Below are 25,103 nucleotides of genomic sequence, written 5' to 3' on the forward strand. Positions count from 1 at the left end.
CACTTACCAGTTAATCGGCCCAAATTTTGACTTGGCAGGGAGGAAAAGTACATTTTCAAAAGACCTCCGAATTCCCTTAAAATCATTAGCAGCAGCTCCTGCATTGCATCTGTTTTCGACAGGCAAACAGTAGAAAAATGAGTTCAAGTCTTGATTTGGCGTTCATGGCGTGGGAAATTTATGAGCAGTGTTTCAAACTGTAAGCAAACTTTACTGAAGAACAATTTTGCAATATTTGCCACAAAATAAAATTTCCAGTAAAATACAGAAACATTAGCCGGGGGCCACGTGGACGTTTCCAAGAGCCAGTGCCACCCCCCCCCCCCCCCCCGCCAACAACGTCTGGGGAATGTAAAAATGGAGACCAGTTATATATTATGGGGCAGGGCTTCGATGCTGTCTTTCTATTGGGTCAGTCTGGATCCTGGTGTTCTCATTGGATGGTATCGTATTTTTACGAAGGAGTGGGTTCCATGAGTGACTGAGCTGGCACCGTGAAATGGCTATAGTTTCCTTTACTCGTCAGTCCCAGTAACTGGCACATTTGGTTATTATTTTGGTGTCTGCTAATAAAATCCTGTGTCCCTCGATGATGCTGTTTTCCGAAAGTCCTGACTTTTCTGGTTGAAATAATCAAATGTTGCACTGATGTTCATTACGTTGCTGTTCAATGGTGCATCCTGTTTGGCTTATATATGGTGTCCCACACTCACATGGTATACGGTATACTCCAAGTCATCTTTGACTGAACGGAGTAGGGCCTTGGTTTTCAGTGGCAGCCTGTGAATGGTCTTCAGCCCGTGCCTGGCTAGAATTCTGCTCAACCTCCCGGTGTGTCTGACAAATGGTAAAACTGGTAGAGTGTCCTGTTTTGCTACTGGTAGAGGGGCTGTGCAGTGCAGAATCGTGCCTTGTCCTCATGTTCGGATTCTCTAGGTGGTGAAGAATTGGCCCTTCCAAGGGCCACACTGTTGTCCGTGGTTGGTCTCTGTTGAGCTGAAATTGCCTTGTTGATCACCCTGTTGATATCTCTGATGTGGTATCCATTCTGCTGTAGTGTGGTTCACAACCCAGAGAAGCCAAACATGAGGATGAGGCCCTTCCAAGGATCGATTCTGCACCGCACAGCCCTCTACCAGTAGCAGCAACACAGGAGAGGGATGCCCCACTGTAGCAGTTTTACCATTCGTCAGACACACCTCCGGGAAGTTGAGCAGAATTCTAGCCAGGCACGGGCTGAAGACCATTCACAGGCTGCCACTGAAAATCAAGGCCCTACTCCATTCAGTGAAAGATGACCTGGAGTATACCGTATACCATGTGAGTGTGGGACACCATATATAGACCAAACAAGATGCACCATTGAACAGCGATGTAAGCATACCGTTTGTAGCCAATTAAGGCTCGGCTGGACCTTTGGCATGCAAATGGGCGATTTTTTTTCAAATTTTCCTCTTCATTCGAAAAACCTCTTGGATATTTCAAAATATAAAAAAACATACCCTTAGAATCCCTTCTAGAGCATTGACGTGAATTTTTGTGTAGTTTTCTTTCACTGTTGTCTAGATATTATCAATAGTTTAATAGACGAAAATTCACGTCAACGCTCTAGAAGGTCACGTCAACGCTCTAGAAGGAATTCTAAGCATATGTAATTTTTCATATTTTGAAATATCCAAGAGGTTTTTCGAATGGAGAGGAAAATTTGAAAAAATTCCCCCATTCACATGCCAAAGGTCCAGCCGAGCCTTAAAAAGTAAGGGTGAAGACAGGACGTTGGTTTCAATTGGATTTATGACTATGATGGAGAGGACTACCGTCTGAAATATGAAATAGTGTCCAAAACAGTTAGGAAGTAAAAGAGATGATTACCGGATACGTGGGGGTTGACAAAATAAGACTGGCCAGCATAGACATCCAAGAAATGTACCCATCCATACCAAGAAGCTTTCCCATAAGTGAAACCAGGAAGTGTCTGTTAACCAACAAGAAAAGCCCGTATGAGACTGAATTAATCATATCCCTCCTGAAAGTCTGCCTACAAACCTCTACCCTACAGTTCGAAAACCAATACTTTTACCAGGAAGAAGGCCTGGCCATGAGAAAGCCCCTGTCCACTATGATCTCCAACATAGTCATGAATTCAATAGATACCAAAGTCCTGTCCTCACCCCTCCTCTCTGGAATTGGATACAAACGGTATGCTGATAACTCCATCCTTCTCTACAAAAACCACAAACAATTCCATGAAGCTAAACGACTAACAGTTGGGCTGAAAAGTTCGTAGGCTAACATAGTAAAAAATATTTTGTTGACAAAATTCGATTTTATTATTCAATATAGTTGCCTTCGAGGGCGATACAACGATTATAGCGGTCATACAATTTTTCGATGCTATTTTTATAGTACGGTTTCTCTTTAGCCTCAAAATAGGCCTCAGTTTCGGCGATTACCTCTTCATCAGTGCTAATTTCTTTCCAGCGAGCATTCTTTTAAGGTCTGCAAACAGGAAAAAGTCACTGGGGGCCAGATCTGGAGAATATGGTGGATGGGGAAGCAATTCGTAGTCTAATTCATATAATTTTGCCATCGTTTTCATTGATTTGTGACACGGTGCATTGTCTTGATGAAACAGCACTTTTTTCTTCTTCAAATGGGGCCGTTTTTTCGTGATTTCATCATTTAAACGCTCCAACAACGCTATGTAATAATCGCTGTTGATGGTCTGGCCCTTTTTGAGGTAATCGATGAATATAATACCATGCGCATCCCAGAATACTGATGCCATACCCTTGCCAGCCGACTGTTGCATCTTTCCACGCTTTGGATTCGGTTCATCACATGCAGTCCACTCGGCTGACTGTCGATTGGACTCTGGAGTGTAGTTATGGAGCCATGTTTCATCCATTGTAATATATCGACGGAAAAATTCATGTTTATTACGGTTGAATATCGCTAAACATTGCTCCGAATCATCAAAACGTTGTTGCTTTTGATCGATTGTGAGAACGCGCGGCACCCATTTGGCACACAGCTTTCGCATGTTCAAATATTCATGCACAATATGTCCAACACGTTCCTTTGATATTTTTAAAGTCTCAGCTATCTCGATCAACTTCACTTTACGATCATTTAAAATTATTTTGTGGACTTTTTTGATGTTTTCGTCGGTAACAGCCTCTTTGAGGCATCCACTGCGTGCATCGTCTTCGATGCTCATTTCGCCTCGTTTAAATTTAGCAAACCACTTCTCAACGGTTGATTTTCCTGGTGCAGAGTCCGAATTATGTATATCAAGCCAAGCCTTGGCTTCAACAGTATTTTTTTTCGCCAAAAAGCAATGCTTTATTAACACACGAAATTCTTTTTTATCCATTTTTTCACAATAACAAAAGCTGCTTCACTCACAATGCTATATCTCACGAGCTAATTATCCGGCAGCTGTGAAATTTATACACGTATCTTTTGAAGGTTAGTACTAAGTAAAAAGCACATGGATTTAATTCTAGTAACGCCATCTATGAGTCAGCCTACGAACTTTTCAGCCCAACTGTTATATAACTCAGCCCACCCAACCATCCACTTCGTACCAGAGGAGGAAAATGACAACACACTCAACTACCTGGATCTCACCATAAGCAGGACGAATAACAAGTTCAAGACCAATGTATACAGGAAACCCAACTCCAGATCACAATACATTCACAAACTTTCCGGCCACTCTACACGGCAAAAAAACAACATCTGGGTCAACTTCTTTGAGAGTCATCAACCTTACCTCAGAACCTGAAGACCTGCACACTGAATTCGACCGCATCATCTACCTAGGCATCAAGAATGGGTATAACTGACAGGAACTTCTCCACCTCCTAAAAGCAACTGAAAGAAAAAATAACCAGCCACACAACCAGAATGAAAAGATAAAAGAAAAATGGACCGGCCTCCCCTGATATCCTGACCAACCCAAAAAAATACAAAAAGTTCAAACTAAGCAGTTTCAAGGTAGCCACCATAGCCTCCACCTAACCCATTTCAAGCAATACTACATCAACCCTAGAGTGCAAAAAGTGGCATCTACTTGATCACCTGCACCTATGGAAGCAAGCACGTAGGTATGACGAAGTGCCGACTGGAGGATAGGCTCAAGGAGCACGATGCGGACCACCAGCTTGGAAGAAGAATGGTCTTTCCCTGCCACCTCATCAATGAAAACCATAGCATAAACTGTGCCAAAGTAATTATGGAAGCCAGATTCACGTTACAAAGACTCGTAAAAGAAACCTAAGCAATAGTGACCACTCCCGCTGATGCCAACACCAACCCCAGGGCTCTCAATAAAACCTGGCTTCCCACCATCAGAAATTTGCTCATGTAACATAATGTCTAATACTCTGAGAGAGCATTTCTTTCTCCACAAAAAGTACACTGTTCATGGTTGTGTCATAAAGGAAACTACAATTAAAGTAATCCTTCATTTTGTTACAACTCCCTGTTGCTAACATTCCTCTGGAGCGTCTACCTGATCTTTCCTTCTTTGTCCTGACCTTCCATTAGGTTTCTTACAATCAATGTTTTTATTTCAACAAGGATCTTGTAAACTCTTTTTTCTTTCCCTCCTACTGAATAATATATATCACATAACATAATAATGGCAATATTTTGGCCCCGGCACCCACCCAGCGTCGAATAACATGGGTACCTGGGGGAAACTCTGGGGGGTAAAGGCAGTCAGGGGCGTGATGCTGATCACATCACCCCCACTCACGACCGGATCAAGAAAGTGCGGGGCGTTACCCCCACACCCCCTATACGCCTTCATGGCGTGGTGCTAAGCACAGGGGAACACTTTACTTTCTTTTTTTTTAATTCTAATTACTTAACAAATTAATACTGCAAAAGTCACTAATATGTTCTTTTTTTTTTAATTACAAATCATATTCAACAAACACTTACCTGTAGAGAGTATTAAATGCTTTTTCGCAGCCTTCATGATTGCATTCAAATGGTTTCACTTTGGTATGAACTCTAATGTGGATCTTCAGACTATATGAAGTAAGGAATGCCTTTCCACATCCTGGTTCAGAACATTTGAATCTATACTCTCCTGTGACAAAAGCACATAAGAATAAATAATAAATTTAGCTAATACAGTCAAACCTTACATCCCTCAATTTTACATTTTCCTGCTTCATAGTCCCAGGAAAAGGAAGAATACGATGGGCTTAGAATCAAGACCTCATGGGTATATTTTAAAGTTGGGAGACATGGTGTTGAAGAAAACTCATATATTAAGCTCTGTGTCTAAATTTTTTAAGAATTATATTGGACCCTATCATGCTGCTTAACTTGGGCATAATGTGGCTTTTTTGACGGAGACAAGATTTACTAGCCAGATGGAAGCCAGGAAGCACCGAGAAAAGGCCATAGCTAGGTAAAGTGAGGGATCCTTAGATAAAGCTGAATTAAAAGATTTAAATTAAGAAATGCCAATTGAGATACACAATTCAAATGCAAACCTATTTGTATCCAATTCAACATTACATGTTTATATTTCTTCTAAATGAAAGCATCCTGGTTATGCATAAACTGACTTTATATTGAATTAATAGAAGATTGTCCATATTCATACCAATTCACCATTAAAAAAAAGAGATCTTTGAGATCAAGATCATGGACGAACCATGGGAGAGTCAATGATTATCTGCACGTTTGCAGTCATTTTCTTTGGGGTTGGCCATACTGCTCTCTGCCCATTCATGTCAACAAAATGTACATTTGTCATTGCTTTAGCTCATATTTAACCTTCACCACTAATTTTCTTATCTTTTCTCAAAATGACAAAAGAACTGGGGAAGAAAGTCAAATGCACTAAAGCAACAAAAAATGTACACTCTACTGGCATGCAGGATGCCAAAACCGCCAACCCCCCTGCCCCCTAAAAAATTGTTTGGACCTCCTCTATATTTTTGATGTTGATTTGGTGTTTTAAGTCCCCTTTATGCACAGTAAGGCTAATCGGGACTGGACCTACAGTTTAAAGTGGGATCCGAACCACTATGAGCCTCCACTGGGTATCGAACCCGGGACCCCTTGATTAAAAGGCATCGGGGAGGCCAGACCTAATCCTCTATAAGGGGCCCAATGTTTAACTTTCAACATTACTTCTGTTTGCAACAAAATATTATTTTTGTTTTGAAAATTTCATAAATGAATTGAGGATTCTTTGTGAAAACATTTTAGGTCCTTATTTTCTGATTTCAAATTTAAATAATTTATTTTATTTAAAAAGTGTTTGCACAGGAACTTTTGCATACAAAGAGGTTGTAAATTATGCAGAATTATCTTCTGAAATGGGTAATGGGCACATCAACAACATGGAGTCTACCACTGAATCTTTATACTGCCAGCATGTCTGTGCTTTTACTCTCACAATTTCTTCTTTTGAACACACTGTGAATTAAGGAATTTAAACTTTAAAATGTATAGCATCCTCTTCTTGTGGTGACCTTCCATCAAATATTAAACCTCTTTGCCTAACAAGCCTTGCTTGTGTCTCATCAATTTTAAAAACAATAGAGCAATATGGACTTATTCTCTCCATCAGTGGCGAAGCCTCATAAGAGGGGCCTACCCTAATATATTTGGCTATTACGGATTACTTTATTACTTATAATTTCATTAAGCGACGCCTTAATACAAGAAAACTGAAATTCTAAGCCTTACGATAATTTCCACAAATTTCCATCCCTGCCAGAGGCTCTATCGTCGCATGTTTAGCCACATCTCCGAGAGCCTCAGCTGATCCCATAACATTCTATGTGATTCATGCGGGAACGCATAATTTCAGGGGCGCATTTGCCCGAAATGGATACAGTGAGTGCAGCTTCATGCAGTGATGCCAACCCTAGCATAACTGTGCTAAACGTAGTACAATTTGAACTTTGTTGGCACCTAGCAACAAATTTTGGGATAATGGTAAAATATAGCATGCGTCCCTGGGAGACAGATAAATTGAATTCAGAGGAATATATTTTGAAAAAATAAATTTAAAAAAATCACAGATTTTATTTGTTTCAAACAAAGAGGTAGCATGCCCATCCAGCCACATCTGGTCCACCGTCAGGCCCGTAGATAGGCAGGGGCAAGGGGGGCCCCTTGCATTGTCATTAGCACCCGGTCATTAGGAAAAACCATTGTATAATTTGTTTGTAGTGACAAGTGAAAATGTAGACAGCGGATAATATGTGGTCATAACTTGATGAAAGGACAAATTCACAGAATGAAGATCAGCTACCACATTCTTTCATCTTGTTTATGAACAGAAGTCTAAGTAGCGGAAAGTACAGGGTGTCTACAAATGATTGATAGCGGTTTCATGATGTTACTGTACATGTATTATTGAACTTATCACGAAGTAACTTTGCAGTTATGTAGAGAAACTCAACAAGTTTTGTGACACAGTACAAGTCATGGGAGTTTTCTGTTCACCGTGGTGCCGTTGAGCATATTTGTGACTTTCAGGAACTCAATGCTTTTTGTGCAATCTCAAAATTTAGAGTTTACGGTCCTTCTTCTTCAGCGAACAACCATTACAGAATACGGGTATCTTGACATGTTAGAAAATCGACTCATGCCACAGTTGTAGACAGGCATAGAGAACTTTATCCACCAGTTGGATGGTGCTCCGCCCCAGTTCCATTACGATGTCCACAAAATCTTAACCACAAGAGTATCAAACCGATGGGTCGGTCGTTGTGGAAATGATGATCGACAACTGCTGACATTGCCTCACAGTTACTTTTTTGTGTGTGGGGTTATGTGAAGGATCTAGTGTTTGTGCCTCCATTACCAAGTGATCTAGCAATGCTTCATCGCATTTGGGAAGAACTTGATTATAAAGTTTATGTCTGCAGAATCACGAAGAGGGGGCATATCGAACACTTGTAATGTGTCACAAAACTTGTTGAGTTTCTCTAGAAAACTGTAAAGTTACTTCACAATATGTTCAATAATACACATACAGTAACATCGTGAAACTGCTTTAATCATTTGTAGATGCCCTGTATTTAGTAGGTTGTCTAGAGTTTAGAAAGTTCATGCATAGCAGGGCCGTAGCCAGTCTGAGCTCCCCCTTGACATTAGGTAAAACTATTTTGTATAATTTGTTTGCAGTGAAGAGTGAAAATGTAGACAGCAGATGTTATTTTGCTCACAACTTGGTGAAGGATAAATTCACAGAACATAAACTTCATTTTGTTTATAAGCTGAAGTCGAAGTAGCGGCAAGTATTTAGAAGATTCTCTAGACTATAGAATGTTCTTTCACAGAGGAGCTTTTTTATCCGTACCTTTGCTGCCCCTGTTGTGGTCTCCCATTTAGACAGAAATCTGTGACGTCATCACCCACATTCCTTCCATACGCTATCTGCATCAAAGGTCAACAGTCTCTAAGTTTTGGGAACGAAGGGAAGTTTTATTCCTTCAGCTGGGGGTGGAATGTACAGGCACTATGATTGAATATTGTGCATTGTTTTGTATGATATAAATATCTGTATCATCAAAAGTAGTGTGTAGTATGTAATAAGGAATTATGTCAATAGCAATTAATATTTCAAGATATGTTTTAGAAGTTACCTATAGAAAAATGTACTATTTGTATGATATTTCTAAATTTTATATTAACTTAATGACACCCTCACCCCCCCCCCCCCACACACACACACACACACACAAATAATTTACTTCATTTAACACTGTTAAACTTTTGAAAAATGGACTTGGTTTACAAAGCACCCCCTGATAACCCATGAGCCCCCACTGGAGATCAATTCTAGCTATGGGCCTGTCCACAGTCTTCATTTCATCTTTTCTTTATCTTTCCTTACTTAGCTCACGAGGAACATTTTATTGAAGGAAATTGCTAGAAAGTTGGGGTCACAGATAAAACAAGCCACCGCCTTTTGTAGTCTTCGAATTTTCTCAAACTTTTTCAAGCGTTATATTGAACCAATTATATTTATATATACTTTTGTTTGTCCCGACCTGGATAACTGGGTTTCAACAGGCGTGTTTTGGCAGCACAGGGAACGCGACAAGGCAATAATTTTCTTTGAACGACAGTTGATGGCACTTACTATTTGGAAAGTGTAGTGATGGGTTTGGATTTCCTTCCACACCAAGCAATAGAACTATACATTTATTTTTTTAGAAATTATTTGCCGATAGTATATTATATCAAAAGCAAAGTCACTGTACTGAAATCAATCGCCTGATATAGAAGCAAGAGACTGGTAAGCTATCATTCTCTCCTTAAATTTTGTTTACTAATTTTTATTATTTTTAATAAAGGACAAAAGAGAGACAAGATTGGTTTCACAATACAGATTTACTGTTAGTTTTAGATGTTGTGTTCGGGGCTGGTAAATCACCAATTATACTTGTGTTCGCGGATGATTTAATGTTAGTTTTGGAAGAGTTATCCCTTAGTTTTAGAAGAGGTTGAACATTAGGGGAGAGGAGGAGAACAATGACATGATTGCCTCACTCTTAGCTGCACTTAATATTTCTCTCATATTTGAATCATCTGATCGATTGTCACTTACCTAAAAAAAAGCCTGTAAAGTTAAGATGTATCGTAGGAAGAGAGCATCATTTAATGAGTTAATTTATTCATCGTCCCTCGGCAGAAATGTATACACGTATAAAATGTAATAATAATAATGTGTGTGTGTAATAATTATTATTACTATTATTATAAAAGGCTAATTATATAATATATATATATATATATATACACACACACACACACGTATATAAATTTTATATATATTTTAAATTGAAATTATACAAATATCGGTATTGGCATCAGTATGTATCGGTGAGGGTATCGGTATCGATTCAAAGTGGTATCGGCTCAGCCGTGATGAGAATATATTCATATAGAAGTACTCAGACTTTTACATAAATTTCAATTGCTATATTCTTGATTCAAATTCATTCTAGTTCTTATTCGTTTGTCATCACATTCACAATTGATTGCCTATTCTCCCTTTATACACTTGTGTGGGCTTCCTTCGGGATCTGGGTTTTGACTTGGACTTCCTTCTGGATACGAGTTGGGACTTCTTTCAGGTTCCGGGTTTGGACTTCCTTCTCAGACTTATCTTCTTATATCACAAAGCTTTTGCTTTATTAATTACCCTATTCAAATCGACTAAATCCCAGAAAGTTTTGCCTTTTTATTTTCCCAATACTAATATCAAGTACAACCTAGTAACCCACCATGGGACGTCGCCATCTCTGTTTCACATTTGCTATCGCTCACATGCATCAGACTCATTGGGTACGTAACATAATTCTGTGGGAACTGTGTCAAGCACACAAGGATACACTGGATAATATTTACACTATAGACGATATCACTTTGAAACGATACCGATGCTTGAAAATTGTAATAATTAAGAGCTCTTCAAAACATTGAGTAATATTAGTGGGTGAGTATTCCACTTTAATTATATGCATCAATTTACCAAGATTTTTGCCTTAAAATATTCAAGAATTACATCAGAATATTAAAATACATATTGTGTTATCACAAAATTAAGTTCTTTTCACACAAAACTCGAGCAAAATAAAATGAAACTCGAATTTTGCACAGCTTCCAGGATAATTAGACTCTGCGAAAGTGTCATGCAACATTTAACGTGCTGCCTGTGAAAGACCAAAACACTGGAAAAGTATCGGCTGCTATCAGTAAATCAATTCCAACAGATATTATCTTACACCAATTTCACTGGTATCGGCTGATACCGATACATCGGTATCGGCTCAGCCCTAATTGACACTAAAGAGATCATGAAACATTATAATGAACGTAGTGATAGAAGAAGAAAAACCTTTGGAAAAGTCGAGAAGTTGAAAATATTCTGTTCTGAAATACACCAGTTTTATTTAATCAGGATTAGTATTTTTTTATATTTATACCTGTAAACATGTGTGTGCTACTTGATACTGCTGGAACTTACAAAGTTATACGATGCAAAACCAACATCGAAAAAATATGAGTGCACACGCACACTTGAAGATATTAAACTCCACTACTGGGAATAAGTACGTACACAAAATGCGATAATCAAATTCTTTATCAAAAGTTACATATAAAGCATTGTGACATATAATTATGCAATAAAAATATAGTAATTTTTTGGTCCAGCTAATAAAGTTCAAAGTACCCTGATATATATGTGAATGTGATTTCAGAGATAGATAACTGTAATTAAAATATTTTCAAAGGTGTCTCTTATAACTGTTTATTCTTGGGTCCATACAAAAAAAAACTTCCCCTTCTACCCCCGCTAAAAACGGGATGAAATCAATATTTATATTTTGCTTTAAATTCCCTCCCAATATTGGAAGAAATTGGTGCCAATGCTGGCATGTGCATGCAGAAAGCATTACAGCCACATAAAGACACTCACAGCAAAAGTGTAGATAATTATTAAACCCTTCCTTGTCATTTTGTGTTAAAAAATGCTTCTTGGGTATTCCATTGTCACAGGTGGGATGTACAGACAACATTTTTTATAATAAAGTAACTATTCTGCTGATAGTTAAGCAACATATTTTTTACAGTTATTTTACAATGAATTATGAACGTAAACACCGTTGATTAAACATAACTACATGCAGAATACTTTCCTAAATTTAAAGCTACAAGTGAACAATTTTGTGTCACAGGTGAGACAGTGAAATCTCTGCCCTTTCCTTAATAAGACATTTAATTTAATTTCTGTGAATTTTTAAATGATGAGAAATAAATTATTTAAGATAAAGAGAGAAGGTAATTGACCTTTGAATATTCTAGTGGAGTTGAAGGGGAAATTAACAGTTAAAGGTTTTTTTTTGGTGTGACACAATACAAAAGTACATAAAAAAGTTAAAATAAATTAACAATATGTAAAATATCTTCCAATTTAATTATGTATAATGCTTCAATTCTTATCCAAATGACAAATTTAGATTGCTAACTCACAATATAGAATAAAGTCACACCATTGCATTTTATTTTTAAACTCAATTCTTAATTGAAATTCAGGAGCACTTTGACATGGAACATCAGTTCTTATGTACAAAAGACTGAGTTAATAGGACGTAAATACATTTATCATTCAGTGCAAATGTTGAAATCTGAGGGAGATTTCACACTGAAGCGACAAGATGCAAACAACGAGTGGCAAGCGACACTTGCTTCTCTGCTCAGTTTGCATGATAATACCAATATAATTGCACTAATCAGTTTATTAGTCACCCAAGAAAAGACGAGCCATTGCTAAATGTATATCATGTTGTAAAATTTATGCAAGTTGGAAGAGGCATGTTTCCATGAGAAAATGGAGAAATCATTTGCACTGACCTCAAACTGCAGCTATACGCTAGACTTTCCAGCCTGGATAAAGTGAACATATAAACACTAGAGCAGTGGTTCTCAACCATTGTGAAACTGTGGCCAGCAAATTCTTTATTTAAAAGTGAAGGCCCAGATCCCAAGAATTTCTCTCGTAAATACATTTCTATTATATAAACTTTTATACACGAATTAACATGTACGCTTGAAATTAAACATTCAGAAGTAAATTCTGGAATAATCATAAATAGTAACAATAGTTTGATTATGTGTAGCCTTGTTAACAAAGATAAAAATATGAATGACGAAGCGGTCACATAGTCTCCATGTAATTAAGTGATCTGGGTTTGATACCTGGTGGAGGCACATAGTGGTACAGATAGCACTTTAAGCTGTAGGTCTAGTCTTGATTAGTCTATTTGTGCATAAAATGGGACTTAAAAAACAAAAACTCACAACTCAAATATGAAATTAGGATTATGTAATTTGTTAACCACTTTCAGCAGAACCTTTCACAGCTCAGTATAGTAGATACGAGGGGCCGATGGTTAGGAAACAGTGCAAGGATACCTTACTACGTTGACTGATCTATTTTAGACTAAATATTTAGTTTAAATCTTAAAACATTGGACATATTGATACTTTATTATATCAACAAATTAGAGGTTCAAACATGTTGTTATGATCTCCAGTTGGGCTCTCTTCTAGAGTTTAAATATAGCTCTTTGGGGTGAAGCATGCAATGGGCATACGTGAACAACAAAGTGAGGCGACACTATGCACAATATTGAAAAAACAGCACAGTCTGACCAACAAGTACACGTGGTTGTGTTGCATTGGTTCAAAAGGATCAATTGATTACTGAGGGTTTGCTTCTAAGTGTCGCTTGTCGCTTCAGTATAAAATCTCCCTGAGAGATTATCTAAAGTTTATAAAACTCTTTAATTTGTAAAACATCCTGTGAGCTAATGTCTCTCTGATTCTTGATGTTACAGAAAATTATCATGTATTTACAGGCACAAATATTACATAAGGATATTTTTTTACTAATTGAAACATCCAATGATCTTTAACAATGGGCTGCAATACCTTACAGTGGTAAATCTACTCATAGGATTTGGTAACAGCATACTTGCCTTTATGAGTTTTCATATGAGTGCGAAGATTTCCTGCAGTACTGTATGTTCGAGTACACCCATCATATTCACAATTGTATCTCTTAAATTCTTTCTTGTTCGTTGTTGGATCCACGGTCTCAATTGTTAAGGTTGCATGAGAAGGAAACTCTGGCATGTTTGAATTCCCTGGATGTATCTGCACATATATCTCATCAGGGCTAATTGTATGGTGAATATACCTATTAAAAATGCAATGAAATCAATCTGTGTTTAGCAACTGATTAAAAAGAATTTACGTATTTTTAAGCATGCTACTAAGAAAGGGAGAAGTTTCTTCATTAGCAATAAATTACAAAGGTCTATTTTGTTGGTTTGTTATATTAACTGCCTAATGTAAAGCTAATTAACTTTAAGCTATTTCATTTCACAGCTAGCAATAAAAAAATTAAACACATTAGCTTCTTAAATGTAGTTTACTCTGCCTGTAGCTGCAAAGAAAATCACACCCACACTTATACCTTGCAGGGGGTTTACGGAGCACACGAACCCGCAACCGAAAATGGAAAATTTTCTTTCTTGTTATTTTCTGCACAATAAAACACTACATTTCAATCCCTCACAGAACAACTTGAGCTCTGGGGAATGTGGAAACTGGAGGGGGCCATATCGGTTTTGTCAACAAAACCGCAGGCTGGTGCAGCAAAATTCCAATGTGGCCACCTACAGTTGAAAACAATTATCTGGTCACCAGTGGCGAAGCTAAGGCGTAAATACTGGGTAGGCTGAAAAATCTGCTTACCTTATATTTTTATATACAGCAGGTGGATGCGTCGATTCTTGTTGGTCGCAAAAGTATCAATTACTCTTTCCTTGAAGCCTTGATCAATAGAAAGTTCTTTAACCAGTTTTTTTTCAATGGCTATTGTACTGAGAGAACTTAATCTTTCATTTTTCATTGAATTACGGAGATAATTTTTTACTCTCTTGAGGGTGCTCATACTTCTTTCGGAGGAAGCTGTTGTAACAGGGAATGTCAAGACCAACTTGTGTTACTTCTTTGTAGATTGTTTGAAGATCATTGCTAACTATGAATTTTAGAAGGTCTGCAGGAGGTAAATGCTTTTCTTCATCAGCATAAATATTCTTTAATTCATTTTCTAATCGTTCTTTGTTGAAAATGGATATGTGGACAGAAGGTTATTTAATTTCATCACAGGAAAATGTAGTTTATATCCCCCAAAGCTATTTTGGTCTAGCAATTCAACAAATTTTATCTTTTCAAGATCTCCAAAATGTATTTCCATTTGTACAGTCAGTGTGTCCAAGATTTCGTAGGTTAAACATCTGAGAGCCACGAAGTCTTGTTCACTTACACTTATTTCACTGCAAATCCTCTTAGAGTTTTCAACACATAATTTGACAGTATTTTCTGATCTCATATTCCTTATTACCTCGATGGTCTTCTTGATTTCTGTGTTACACATATTTATGTCTGATGCAACTTTGTATTGAAGGAGTGCAAAAAGGTGGTCTATGTATGTAAAAATGTCTTTGTAAAGGCAAAGCAGGAAAATAAATTGCATTTTATTAAGTGTATTAAGCAGGCCCGAGGCACAATTGAATGAATCTGCATCCCAATTTTCAATATTATCTGTAATTGTCTGGAAAATGTCCTTCAGCTCATTGTATTTCCATAAATTGTATGCACTGCTCGGGAATTAAAATTCCAGCGGGTACTACATGTTTGTGGCAATCTGAATCCTTTACTTTCTAAGAGTACTGTTCTCTTTGAGGATTTACTGAAAAATGTATGGAAAGCTGCGAGATTATAAATAAAAAGCCTGACTTGTTTGATTGTTTTTGAACAATGTAGCAGAACTAGATTTAATTTGTGAGCATAGCAATGTAAAAATATAGCTCGTGGACATACTTGCTTCAAAAAGTGTTGCACGCCTCCTCGATCACCTGCCATTACAGAGGCCGCATCATAGGTTTGACTCACTATTTTATCAGAAACTTTCCAAGCATTAAGTTGTTTAATGATAACTTCTGATAGCCCTAAAGCAGTTTTATCACTAGAAACGTCATAAAAGCCAATAAATCTCTCTTGAGGATCATCTTGTGTACAGAACCTTAGAATAATGCTCATTTGAGTTTTGCAAGAAACATCAAGAGTTTCGTCTGCTCGCACACCAACAAACTCACAGGAATGTAGCTCTTCTTTAATATGTTCATTAATTACGTCAGTTACTGATTCAATCAGCTGATTTTGAATTGTGCTTGACGTGGCTTTAAAGCCTGAAGAGTAGTGCAAATGATCACGTAAAAACTGTTCTTGTTTCGAAAGAAGTTCTAATAATTCAAGATACTTTAGTTTGTTGTCCGAACTTTCATCTTCAAAGTGCCCTCTAAAAGCAAGCTCTTGCTTACCCAAGAAACAAACAACATCGATATGTCTCTCGATTACAAATCTATTTTGTTTCACGATTTCATTGTGTTTGATGGCTTGAAGTTTGGCTCGTTCAGAAAATGCATGTTCAATTCTTCCACGACCTTACAATATAAAACTCTCTTCATTCTGAAGATGCTTTCTTGAACTTTGATGTTTCCCAGCCTTTCTATCAAAATTTTTTGTTACACAGACCCCGTAAGAAGATGATGACCATTCTTTTTCACCTCCATACAGAATATAAGTATAACAATAGAACTTACGTGTATTAGAGCACCCTGTTAGCCAAGGATATTTCTTATACCATGAAAACTGAAAATTTCTATTTTGTCTTCCTCCATCTGCTACTTTAAAATCTAAATGTGGTGTCCATCGCCTATCTTTGTAAGCACATTTGGTTTCATAAGTCCAACTTGAAAATGGTTTCTCTTTTAATTCCTCAAACAATGACGTCAATGTTCTCTCAGTATCAGCCATTTTTATAACATAAAAACACTATGTGACACACACACAAACACACGCGCGCATGCACTTGAAGTAAATAAACATTCAACAATGCAGCGCGTGAACGACGCACTTTGCACAAGAAGACTAGAAGCACAACAGGTTGGTTCTGAGGCTAGCCGCTCTCGCCCAGCGAATTGGCAGTCCCCTCCCCTTACCCTCCCACCTACACAGAGCTCACGCTGTAGCTGCCTTTTACCGCGAGGCTTTTCGTCAAAAGCCTCACAGTTCCGACCGAACGCTCTCTCTCTTTCTCGCCTGACTGACGAGATATCTGGAAGCATCGGCAAAACTGAACGTTCGGAGGATTACATAGTTTAATTTGTTTTAATGAACTTTGATTGTTACAGGGTACAGAAACATTTTAATTTCAACATTTTTTGGGTAGACTAAGCCTCAAAAGCCTCATAGGAGCTTCGCCACTGCTGGTCACTCAGTTTAGATGTAGAGTTGCATTTAATTCGGCGAAAAGGGGTTCCACAATGAAAAGCACAAGCCTCGATTCCACACATAGGCGCCCACATCTGTGGCAGAGTGGTAATTAAGCACAGCTCTGTACGATGTCAGAGATCCTTGGTTCCAATCCTGGATTGTGAATAGTAGTTTTTGTGAGTGTCTCTTCATCAATAACATCATATCATCACTCATCCTCATCCTTGCAATTAGCCACAAGTGGCAGAAAAGCTAACTAAAATAAACTAAATCAATCCAAAACAAACGTTACCATTGCAGCAAGCCCAAAAGAGCCGTTAGTGCAACAGGCATGTCCTTGGCCACTCTTAAAAGGAAAGGACTTTCGTGAAAATAAGTGGCAAATGGGAAAAATGTGCAAGGAAAGCTATAATTGACGAATTCGATAAAAGCGTTATTTTATTAAGAAGGCTTGTAAGAGATTCTTACGAGAAATTGCGAGAAAAAATCAATTTTCGAATTGGGGTCACAACATGAAGGAAATATCTATGTGATCTTTCCCTTATTAAAGAATTGAATCCAATAAGAAAGTTTTGATGGAAAAAACAGATATTGTTGTATTGCTCGTGTTGTATTTCTTGAGAAATATTCATGACTGCTGAAAGACTGGAAGATCTGTGTACTATTTAGACGCAACACACATAAACGAACATCATACGGTGGCAAAAGCGTGGCAATATGACAAAGAAGTTCTAGGTCCTCTACCACAAAGTAGAAAAGGTAGGAGGCTTATAATGGCAACCATTGATGTAGGGCAGTTTCCTGTGGCCTTCCTCAAGTACAATATTTGGGGCCCACTCAAAAAAACATACTGAGAATTTCACAATGTATATATACACTGATGATGTCAGAGGGGTGGATAGACGTTTTAACATAATGACTTCCATTACCAGGGGCGTAACGAGACTCATAAGTTGGGTCCCCAGTCACTGCTATTATAGTGGCTGAATCTACGAATACAAAAATGCATAAATTTAGCACATGGATTGTAAACAAATAAAATTATCTTATTTATGATTAAAGATGTGTTTGTTTTTGATAAATGCTAGAGACAAATAGTACAAAATAACTAATAAAATACATACTGTGAAATACATTCTTGACTCATTAACAAATCAATTGACTCATTAACAAATCAATGATTAACTACAATGCTTACATTACGGATTAATTTGTTATCATTTAAGCAAGAGCAGTGATTGCTTTCTTAAACGTTTTTACTATCGTTTTCAGTTGAAAGTAGCCAGACCACTAAAACGTTCCTGACTCATGCAGTAGTAATGTGTAATTAAGTTTTTATAATTTAAAATTTAGAAAAATATCTCTGCCTTTGGTACTGTGAGAGGAACAGTAAGTCATGAAACAAACCATGCACACATCAGGATAACTGGAACTCAATGAACTATGTTGTATCACAAGGAGATGAGCAAGCTCTTTCACATCATTCATGTCCTTTATCTTGTGTTTGAAAGAACTTCTGATTGAAGTAAAGGTTCGAAATGTTTCTGCAATTTTCAGCTTCTTTGCAAAGCTCAGTATATACAGATCTTGACAAAAAGAACATTGCAATAGCATGCCCAATGGAAGGTTGGTGCAGTCATAAACCTCCCTTTGGTCTAGTATTCCTAAAAAATAACATCTTCACTTCAACAAGCAATTCAAATGATCCCTGAGGCTCAGTCATTTCTAAGAGAGCATTCCGTAAGAGATCATATGCAGCCATATCAAGAGAGTCTGCTTGTAATTACTTCTTTATATTTATCTGCCTCAAGACGAACTGTCAATAATAAAATGAAACTGAAAGATTCAATTTTCTACTTAATAGCCACAGTTCTTTCATTTTGTTTCCTGCTTGTTCATATTATATGAGAAAAAAAATTCAAAACATCTGAAAGCCTCTCTTTAAAAGTATACAAAACTTCTTTATATCTTCCTGCCCGTCGTGTTGGATTAAGTGTTTTGAGAGTTGTGTTCAGCTTATTTCTTGGGTAACAGTTCGTTATATTGGAGACACATTTCTTCATTTTAACAGAAGAAACTACTTATGGAAATGAGTTTCTCTAAGGTTTCCAAAGTTCGTCGAGGAATTTTCTTTCATCGTGGAATCTAATTGACCGGGAAATCATGTATTTTTCAAGAGAAATATCTCACCGGTGCACAAGTGCCATTGCTTTCCCTACGTGAACTGGATGCTGCATAAGTTTCATGACGTAACTCCCTGTCAGTGTTTCCAACCCCCCTTTTTTTTAACTATGCTTGCCTAACATAAAACAACCTAACCTTATCAGAAATGGTTTGTGGGCTATCCGTCAGCAACCCGTACATAATGTACAATTTGCACACGTGACGAACACGATAGTAGGTATTTTTTGGTGAAGAAGGCTGGAAACACTGCATACCTACAGCGCTATTGGTGAGCCCAACTTAAAAGTTCAGTATGGGGCTTATGGCGTCAGTGTTGCTGCATGGTGCGCAGTAGAAGAGAGCTCCAGCGTGCATCGAGCGTCTGCTGTATTACACGCCGCAACAAAAGTTAGTGGTCAACGGGTACTGTTCAATGCAAGAATGCGACTTAGTGGGAAGCTGTTCATTCTTGCAGCTGTTGGTCCAGAATAATAACGGTCTGTGAAGGAAGATTTGAAAATAACTTTTTCCGAATATATCTACTTTTCATACGTCTTGCTGTCTATTTTATCACATGTGTCGGCAGTATTTTTCTTTCTTTTATGCACAGAAAGGCTAATCAGGACTGGACCTACAGTTTAAAGTGGGATCCGAACCACTATATGCCTCCAACGGGTATCGACCCCGAGACCCCTTGATTATGAGGCGACGTTACCACTGCGACATCGGGGAGGCTTTTTTCACAATTTTTCAGTGTACTGTCTCAATTGAAAAGGAACCGTGTTCATTATACCGGCATGCACCAAAGCAAATCCCCCCCCACGTTGTTGTATTTTAATTGAGGGATTAGGGTTAGACACCCGGTGGAGGCACATAGTGGTTCATATCTCACATAAAACCATAGGTCCAGTCCCAATTAACATATCTGTGCAAAAAAAGTGGATTCAAAACTCAATTAATCAATTATTAGTAGAGGTGCGAAATAGATGAAGTTCTGTTGTATTTGTGTGAACAATGATTACAGAAAGTAAGAGACATACATCGGAAATATTCAATCTAAAATGCTCTCGATTTGTGTAAATCAGTTTACGTTATTGCCTTTCAAGCAACAAGTCTCGGAATAAATTTACTTTAAGTACCTCATAAATCTATTCCCTATTTATGCATTTGTGTCAAACCTTGATTTATTACTTTAACTATCCGGAAAAGAACTGCCTGATCATTTTATTTAATATAATGCTATCATTACTTTTTATAATACTTAGTGATCCTTTAGGAAGAGCAAGTGAACCGGGGATCTCCCGCTAGATCCACCAATGCATACAATATGCCTGTTTTCGGAGAATTACCCGAAATGAGAAAACACGCACACAAATAAGAAACCACTTGACCCCACGGAAGCCTATTCACAAACTTTTGCCTGGCCATTCCTGGCCCCGTCCCTCTTCCCAACACCTGTTTGCAGCGAGTGGCAACAGGCAGAAGGCTGTTATTTTTAACTCCCCAAATTGCGGTTAACACAAGAAGGGAAAGTGCCTTTTTGAATGGTCTGAATTGTAAAAGAAGGTATAGACCATCAAAACCTTACATTTCCTTTGCTTTTTGCATATTTATTATTTTCTCCTCGAATGTTAACGGCTTTTGTTTCTGACAGAAACACATGTTTGGGGATAGTGATCGCAAAAGTAAAAGCCCATAACAGCCCATACTGAACTCTTGAATTGGGCTGCACTGTAGTCAACCTCTGCCCGCCATATTGTGTGTTACGAAAGCGAAAAAAGGAATAACAAAAACTACTCTCTATTAGGGATGGCCAGATCCGGATCCTGGCGGATCCGAAATCCGGATGGCTCCAGATCCTAAAATTTTTCGGATCCGGATTCACGGATCCGGAATTTTCAGATCCGGATCCAGTACTTTCGGATCCGGATCCAGAACTTTCAGATCCGGATCCAAAACTTTCGGATCTGGATCCGTTTTGCCATCCCACATGCGCTTCTTTGGAAAGTAAGAATGTGTGTATAACATATTGTTACATGCTAATATATATATAATATACATACATACACACATATATATAGTGTGTGTGCACCCGTGCGCGATTTGTAATTAATTAATACACTTACAAGGGAGGTCTAAGTCTCCCCCTCAGAATTCAATGAAACTTGGCAGGTGTATAGAGGACCCCCCTCAAATGTCAAGATGAGGAGAAATTGAAGTGGGGATCTGACCCCGAAACCACAAAAATATGGCATAAGAAGAAACAGGGGGCATAGGGCCGCCTCTCTATACACCTGTCAAATTTCATAGGAATTGGAGGGGGACACAGGGGTCAGATTATCCCCACGTCAATTTGTCATCATCTTGACATTTGAGGCGGGTTTTGCCCCCTAAAACAGTTTTTTAGCCGAAACAAAAAATAAACACGTATTTCTTCCTTTGAGCCCCTCTATACACCTGCAAAGTTTCATGAAAATCGGAGGGGGACACAGGGGTCAGATCCTTACTTCAATTTGTCCTCATCTTGACATTTGAGGGGATTTTGCCCCCTAAAACAGTTTTTAGCTGAAACACAAAAAACACGTATTTATTCCTTTGGGCCCCTCTATACACCTGCCACCTTTCATGGAAATCGGAGGGGAACACAGGGGTTAGATCCCCACTTCAATTTGTCCTCATCTTGACATTTGAGGGGAGGTTGCCCCCTAGCACAGATTTTTAGCCGAAACAAAAAAACACATATTTCTTCATTTGGGCCCATTTATACACACACCTGCCAAGTTTCATGGAAATCGGAGGGGGACACAGGGGTCAGATCCCCACTTCAATTTGACCTCATCTTGACAATTGAGTGGGTTTTGCCCTGTAAAACCGTTTTTTACCTGAAACAAAAAAAACACGTATTTCTTCCTTTGGGACCCACTATACACCTGCCAAGTTTAATGGAAATCGGAGGGGAACACAGGGGTCAGATCCCCACTTAAATTTGTCCTCATCTTGACATTTGAGGGGAGGTTGCCCCCTAGAACAGATTTTTAGCCGAAACAAAAAAACACGTATTTCTTCATTTGGGCCCGTTTATACACACACCTGCCAAGTTTCATGGAAATTGGAGGGGGACACAGGGGTCAGATCCCCACTTCAATTTGACCTCATCTTGACAATTGAGTGGGTTTTGCCCTGTAAAGTTTTTACCTGAAACAAAAAAAAAACACGTATTTCTTCCTTTGGGCCCAACTATACACCTGCCAAGTTTCATGGAAATCGGAGGGGGGCACATAGGTCAAATGCCCACTTCAATTTGTCTTCATATTGACATTTGAGGGGGTTGCCCCCTAAAACAGTTATTTAGTTGAAACAAAAAAAAACACGTATTTTTTCCTTTGGGCCCATTCATACACACACCTGCCAAGTATCATGGAAATAGGAGGGGGACACAGGGGTCAGATCCTCACTTAAATTTGTCCTCATCTTGACATTTGAGGGGGTTTTGCCCCCTAAAACCGTTTTTTAGCTGAAACAAAAAAAAAACACGTATTTCTTCCTTTGGGCCCGTTTATACACACACCTGCCAAGTTTCATGGAAATTGGAGGGGGACACAGGGGTCAGATCCCCACTTCAATTTGACCTCATCTTGACAAGTGAGTGGGTTTTGCCCTGTAAAGTTTTTACCTGAAACAAAAAAAAAACACGTATTTCTTCCTTTGGGCCCAACTATACACCTGCCAAGTTTCATGGAAATCGGAGGGGGGCACATAGGTCAAATGCCCACTTCAATTTGTCTTCATATTGACATTTGAGGGGGTTGCCCCCTAAAACAGTTATTTAGTCGAAACAAAAAAAAACACGTATTTTTTCCTTTGGGCCCATTCATACACACACCTGCCAAGTATCATGGAAATAGGAGGGGGACACAGGGGTCAGATCCTCACTTAAATTTGTCCTCATCTTGACATTTGAGGGGGTTTTGCCCCCTAAAACAGTTTTTTAGCTGAAACAAAAAAAAACACGTATTTCTTCCTTTGGGCCCGTTTATACACACACCTGCCAAGTATTATGGAAATCGGAGGGGGACACAGGGGGTCAGATCCTCACTTCAATTTGTCCTCATCTTGACATTTGAGGGGGTTTTGCCTCCTAAAACAGTTTTTTAGCTGATACAAAAAACAGGTATTTCTTCAATTGGGCCCCACTATACATCTGCAAGGTTTTAATGGAAATCGGATGTACATAGGGGTCAGATCCTCACTTCAATTTGTCCTCATCTTGACATTTGAGAGGGTATTGCCCCCTAAAACAGTTTTTTAGCTCAAACAGAAAAACACGTATTTTTTCCATTGGGCCCCTCTATACACCTGCCAAGTTTCATGGAAATCGGAGGGGGGCACTTAGATAACCTCCCTTGTTAGTCTTACACTTTGTAATTATATAACACAGCATATATTTTAATGTTTTATTTTAATTTGTAAAACTGTAACTGTAGAACAATTGTATAATTTGTGTATAAAATTTCTATCTTGTTATATGTTTTAAAGGTTTCATCCTGGAATGGAATGTCTCACATTTATGTGTGTTTCCATTTCCAATACATTCGAATGAATACATATTCGTTTCAATGGCATTTACAAAATCACCTCTGACATTTTTTGTTAAACAAGTAAGATTATTTTTGTGCACGAGTGTGTTAGCCGATGCGTAGCAAAGTATTTTAAGAACAACATATGAAAACATTCTTGTAGGACTAACTAATGAAAATTTTCTTTGTAATCGAAGATCATAATACCTTTTATGGTGTGGTAATATTATAATGGGATTGAGATACGAAACTCTCGGATCCGGATCCAGATCCGAAACTTTCGGACCTGGATCCGGATCCAGATCCGAAACTTTCAGACCCGGACCCGGATCCAGATCCGTAACTCTTGGATCCGGATCCGTCTGGCCATCCCTACTCTCTATGTGGAAAATTGGGTAAAACTATCAAAGCCGGGAATCCGATTTCTTCAAATTTACAGGCGAAAGTACTTACGGAATTGAGTTTGTGTGTAATTTCCGAAGTTCGTAGAAGTGTTTTCTCACATTTTTCAATGTATTTGGCCGCTAATTCGTGTTTTTCTCTATAATATTGTCCGTCCAATGCATGAAAGCTGTTGCTTGCATTTCCATCCATGTACTTGAACTGGATTTTGCGAGCATCTGATGACGTAATCCCCGGTAAGTGTTTCCAAACACACAGTTTTTTTCACTATATTGCCCAACCTAAAGCAACCTAACCTAACTTTACCGTGATGGTGCGTGGGGATATCGTGAATTGTTTTTGGGGCTATTCGTGGATGGTTATACGATCCAGAATGGTCTTTGGGGCAAGCGAAATCCCTTGTTAAACAATCTTTCCCAATGCAGGATAAGTAAGTACAGAATAAACGAGTTACAGAGGATTCACGCCTTTGATAGTTTGGTACCAGTTAGATATAGTGAAAATACATGGAACTCGTTTATTTCCAAATAATTTACATTTGTACTTACCTTATATGCATAGCGGAACATTTTTCAACTTTTTTTTCACTGAAAAAAGCGTAATTTTTCACATTTCAAGTATTTATTGGTCGTTGCTATATGGCAGGCAAATCTTGACTCACGTTGTCTATCGTCAGCTGATATGCAGTGTCCTCAGCTGATATGCAGTGTTTCCAAACTTATGAACCGAAAAATGCCACACAAACTATTCACAAAAGGTTTTTAAGCGAAAATTGATCCACAAACCATTCACGGAAGGTTAGGTTAGGCAAACATAGAAAATTAAATTGGGAGAAAAAAAACGCTCACACGTCATCTTGTAAAACTACCGCGTGGTTGCTACACTAACACTTATTAACAGAAAAATGGTGGTTTTTAAGCTAAAATTGATCCACAAACCATTCACGGAAGGTTAGGTTAGGTTCAGTTAGGTTAGGCAAACAGAAAAAAAAACCGCTCACACGTCATCTGGTAAAACTACCGCGTGGTTGCTACACTGACAGGGGGTTACATATTC

General features: G+C 38.3%; 1 protein-coding gene across 1 annotated transcript in view; it reads right to left on the bottom strand.

Annotated features, from left to right (window-relative positions):
• Nucleotides 1-25,103, bottom strand: part of MTF-1 (Metal response element-binding Transcription Factor-1) — a 98,799-nt gene that overhangs the window by 69,880 nt on the left and 3,816 nt on the right. Inside the window, exons 2-3 of the mRNA XM_083141447.1 lie at nucleotides 13,539-13,759; nucleotides 4,954-5,104 (exon numbers count right to left, since the gene is read on the bottom strand). Coding sequence (XP_082997573.1) covers nucleotides 4,954-5,104; nucleotides 13,539-13,759 — 372 coding nt within the window. The remainder of the gene's footprint in view (nucleotides 1-4,953; nucleotides 5,105-13,538; nucleotides 13,760-25,103) is intronic.

Source organism: Lepisma saccharinum, chromosome 20 (genome assembly GCF_977018435.1).
Source record: "Lepisma saccharinum chromosome 20, izLepSacc3.1, whole genome shotgun sequence".
Taxonomy (NCBI): domain Eukaryota; kingdom Metazoa; phylum Arthropoda; class Insecta; order Zygentoma; family Lepismatidae; genus Lepisma; species Lepisma saccharinum.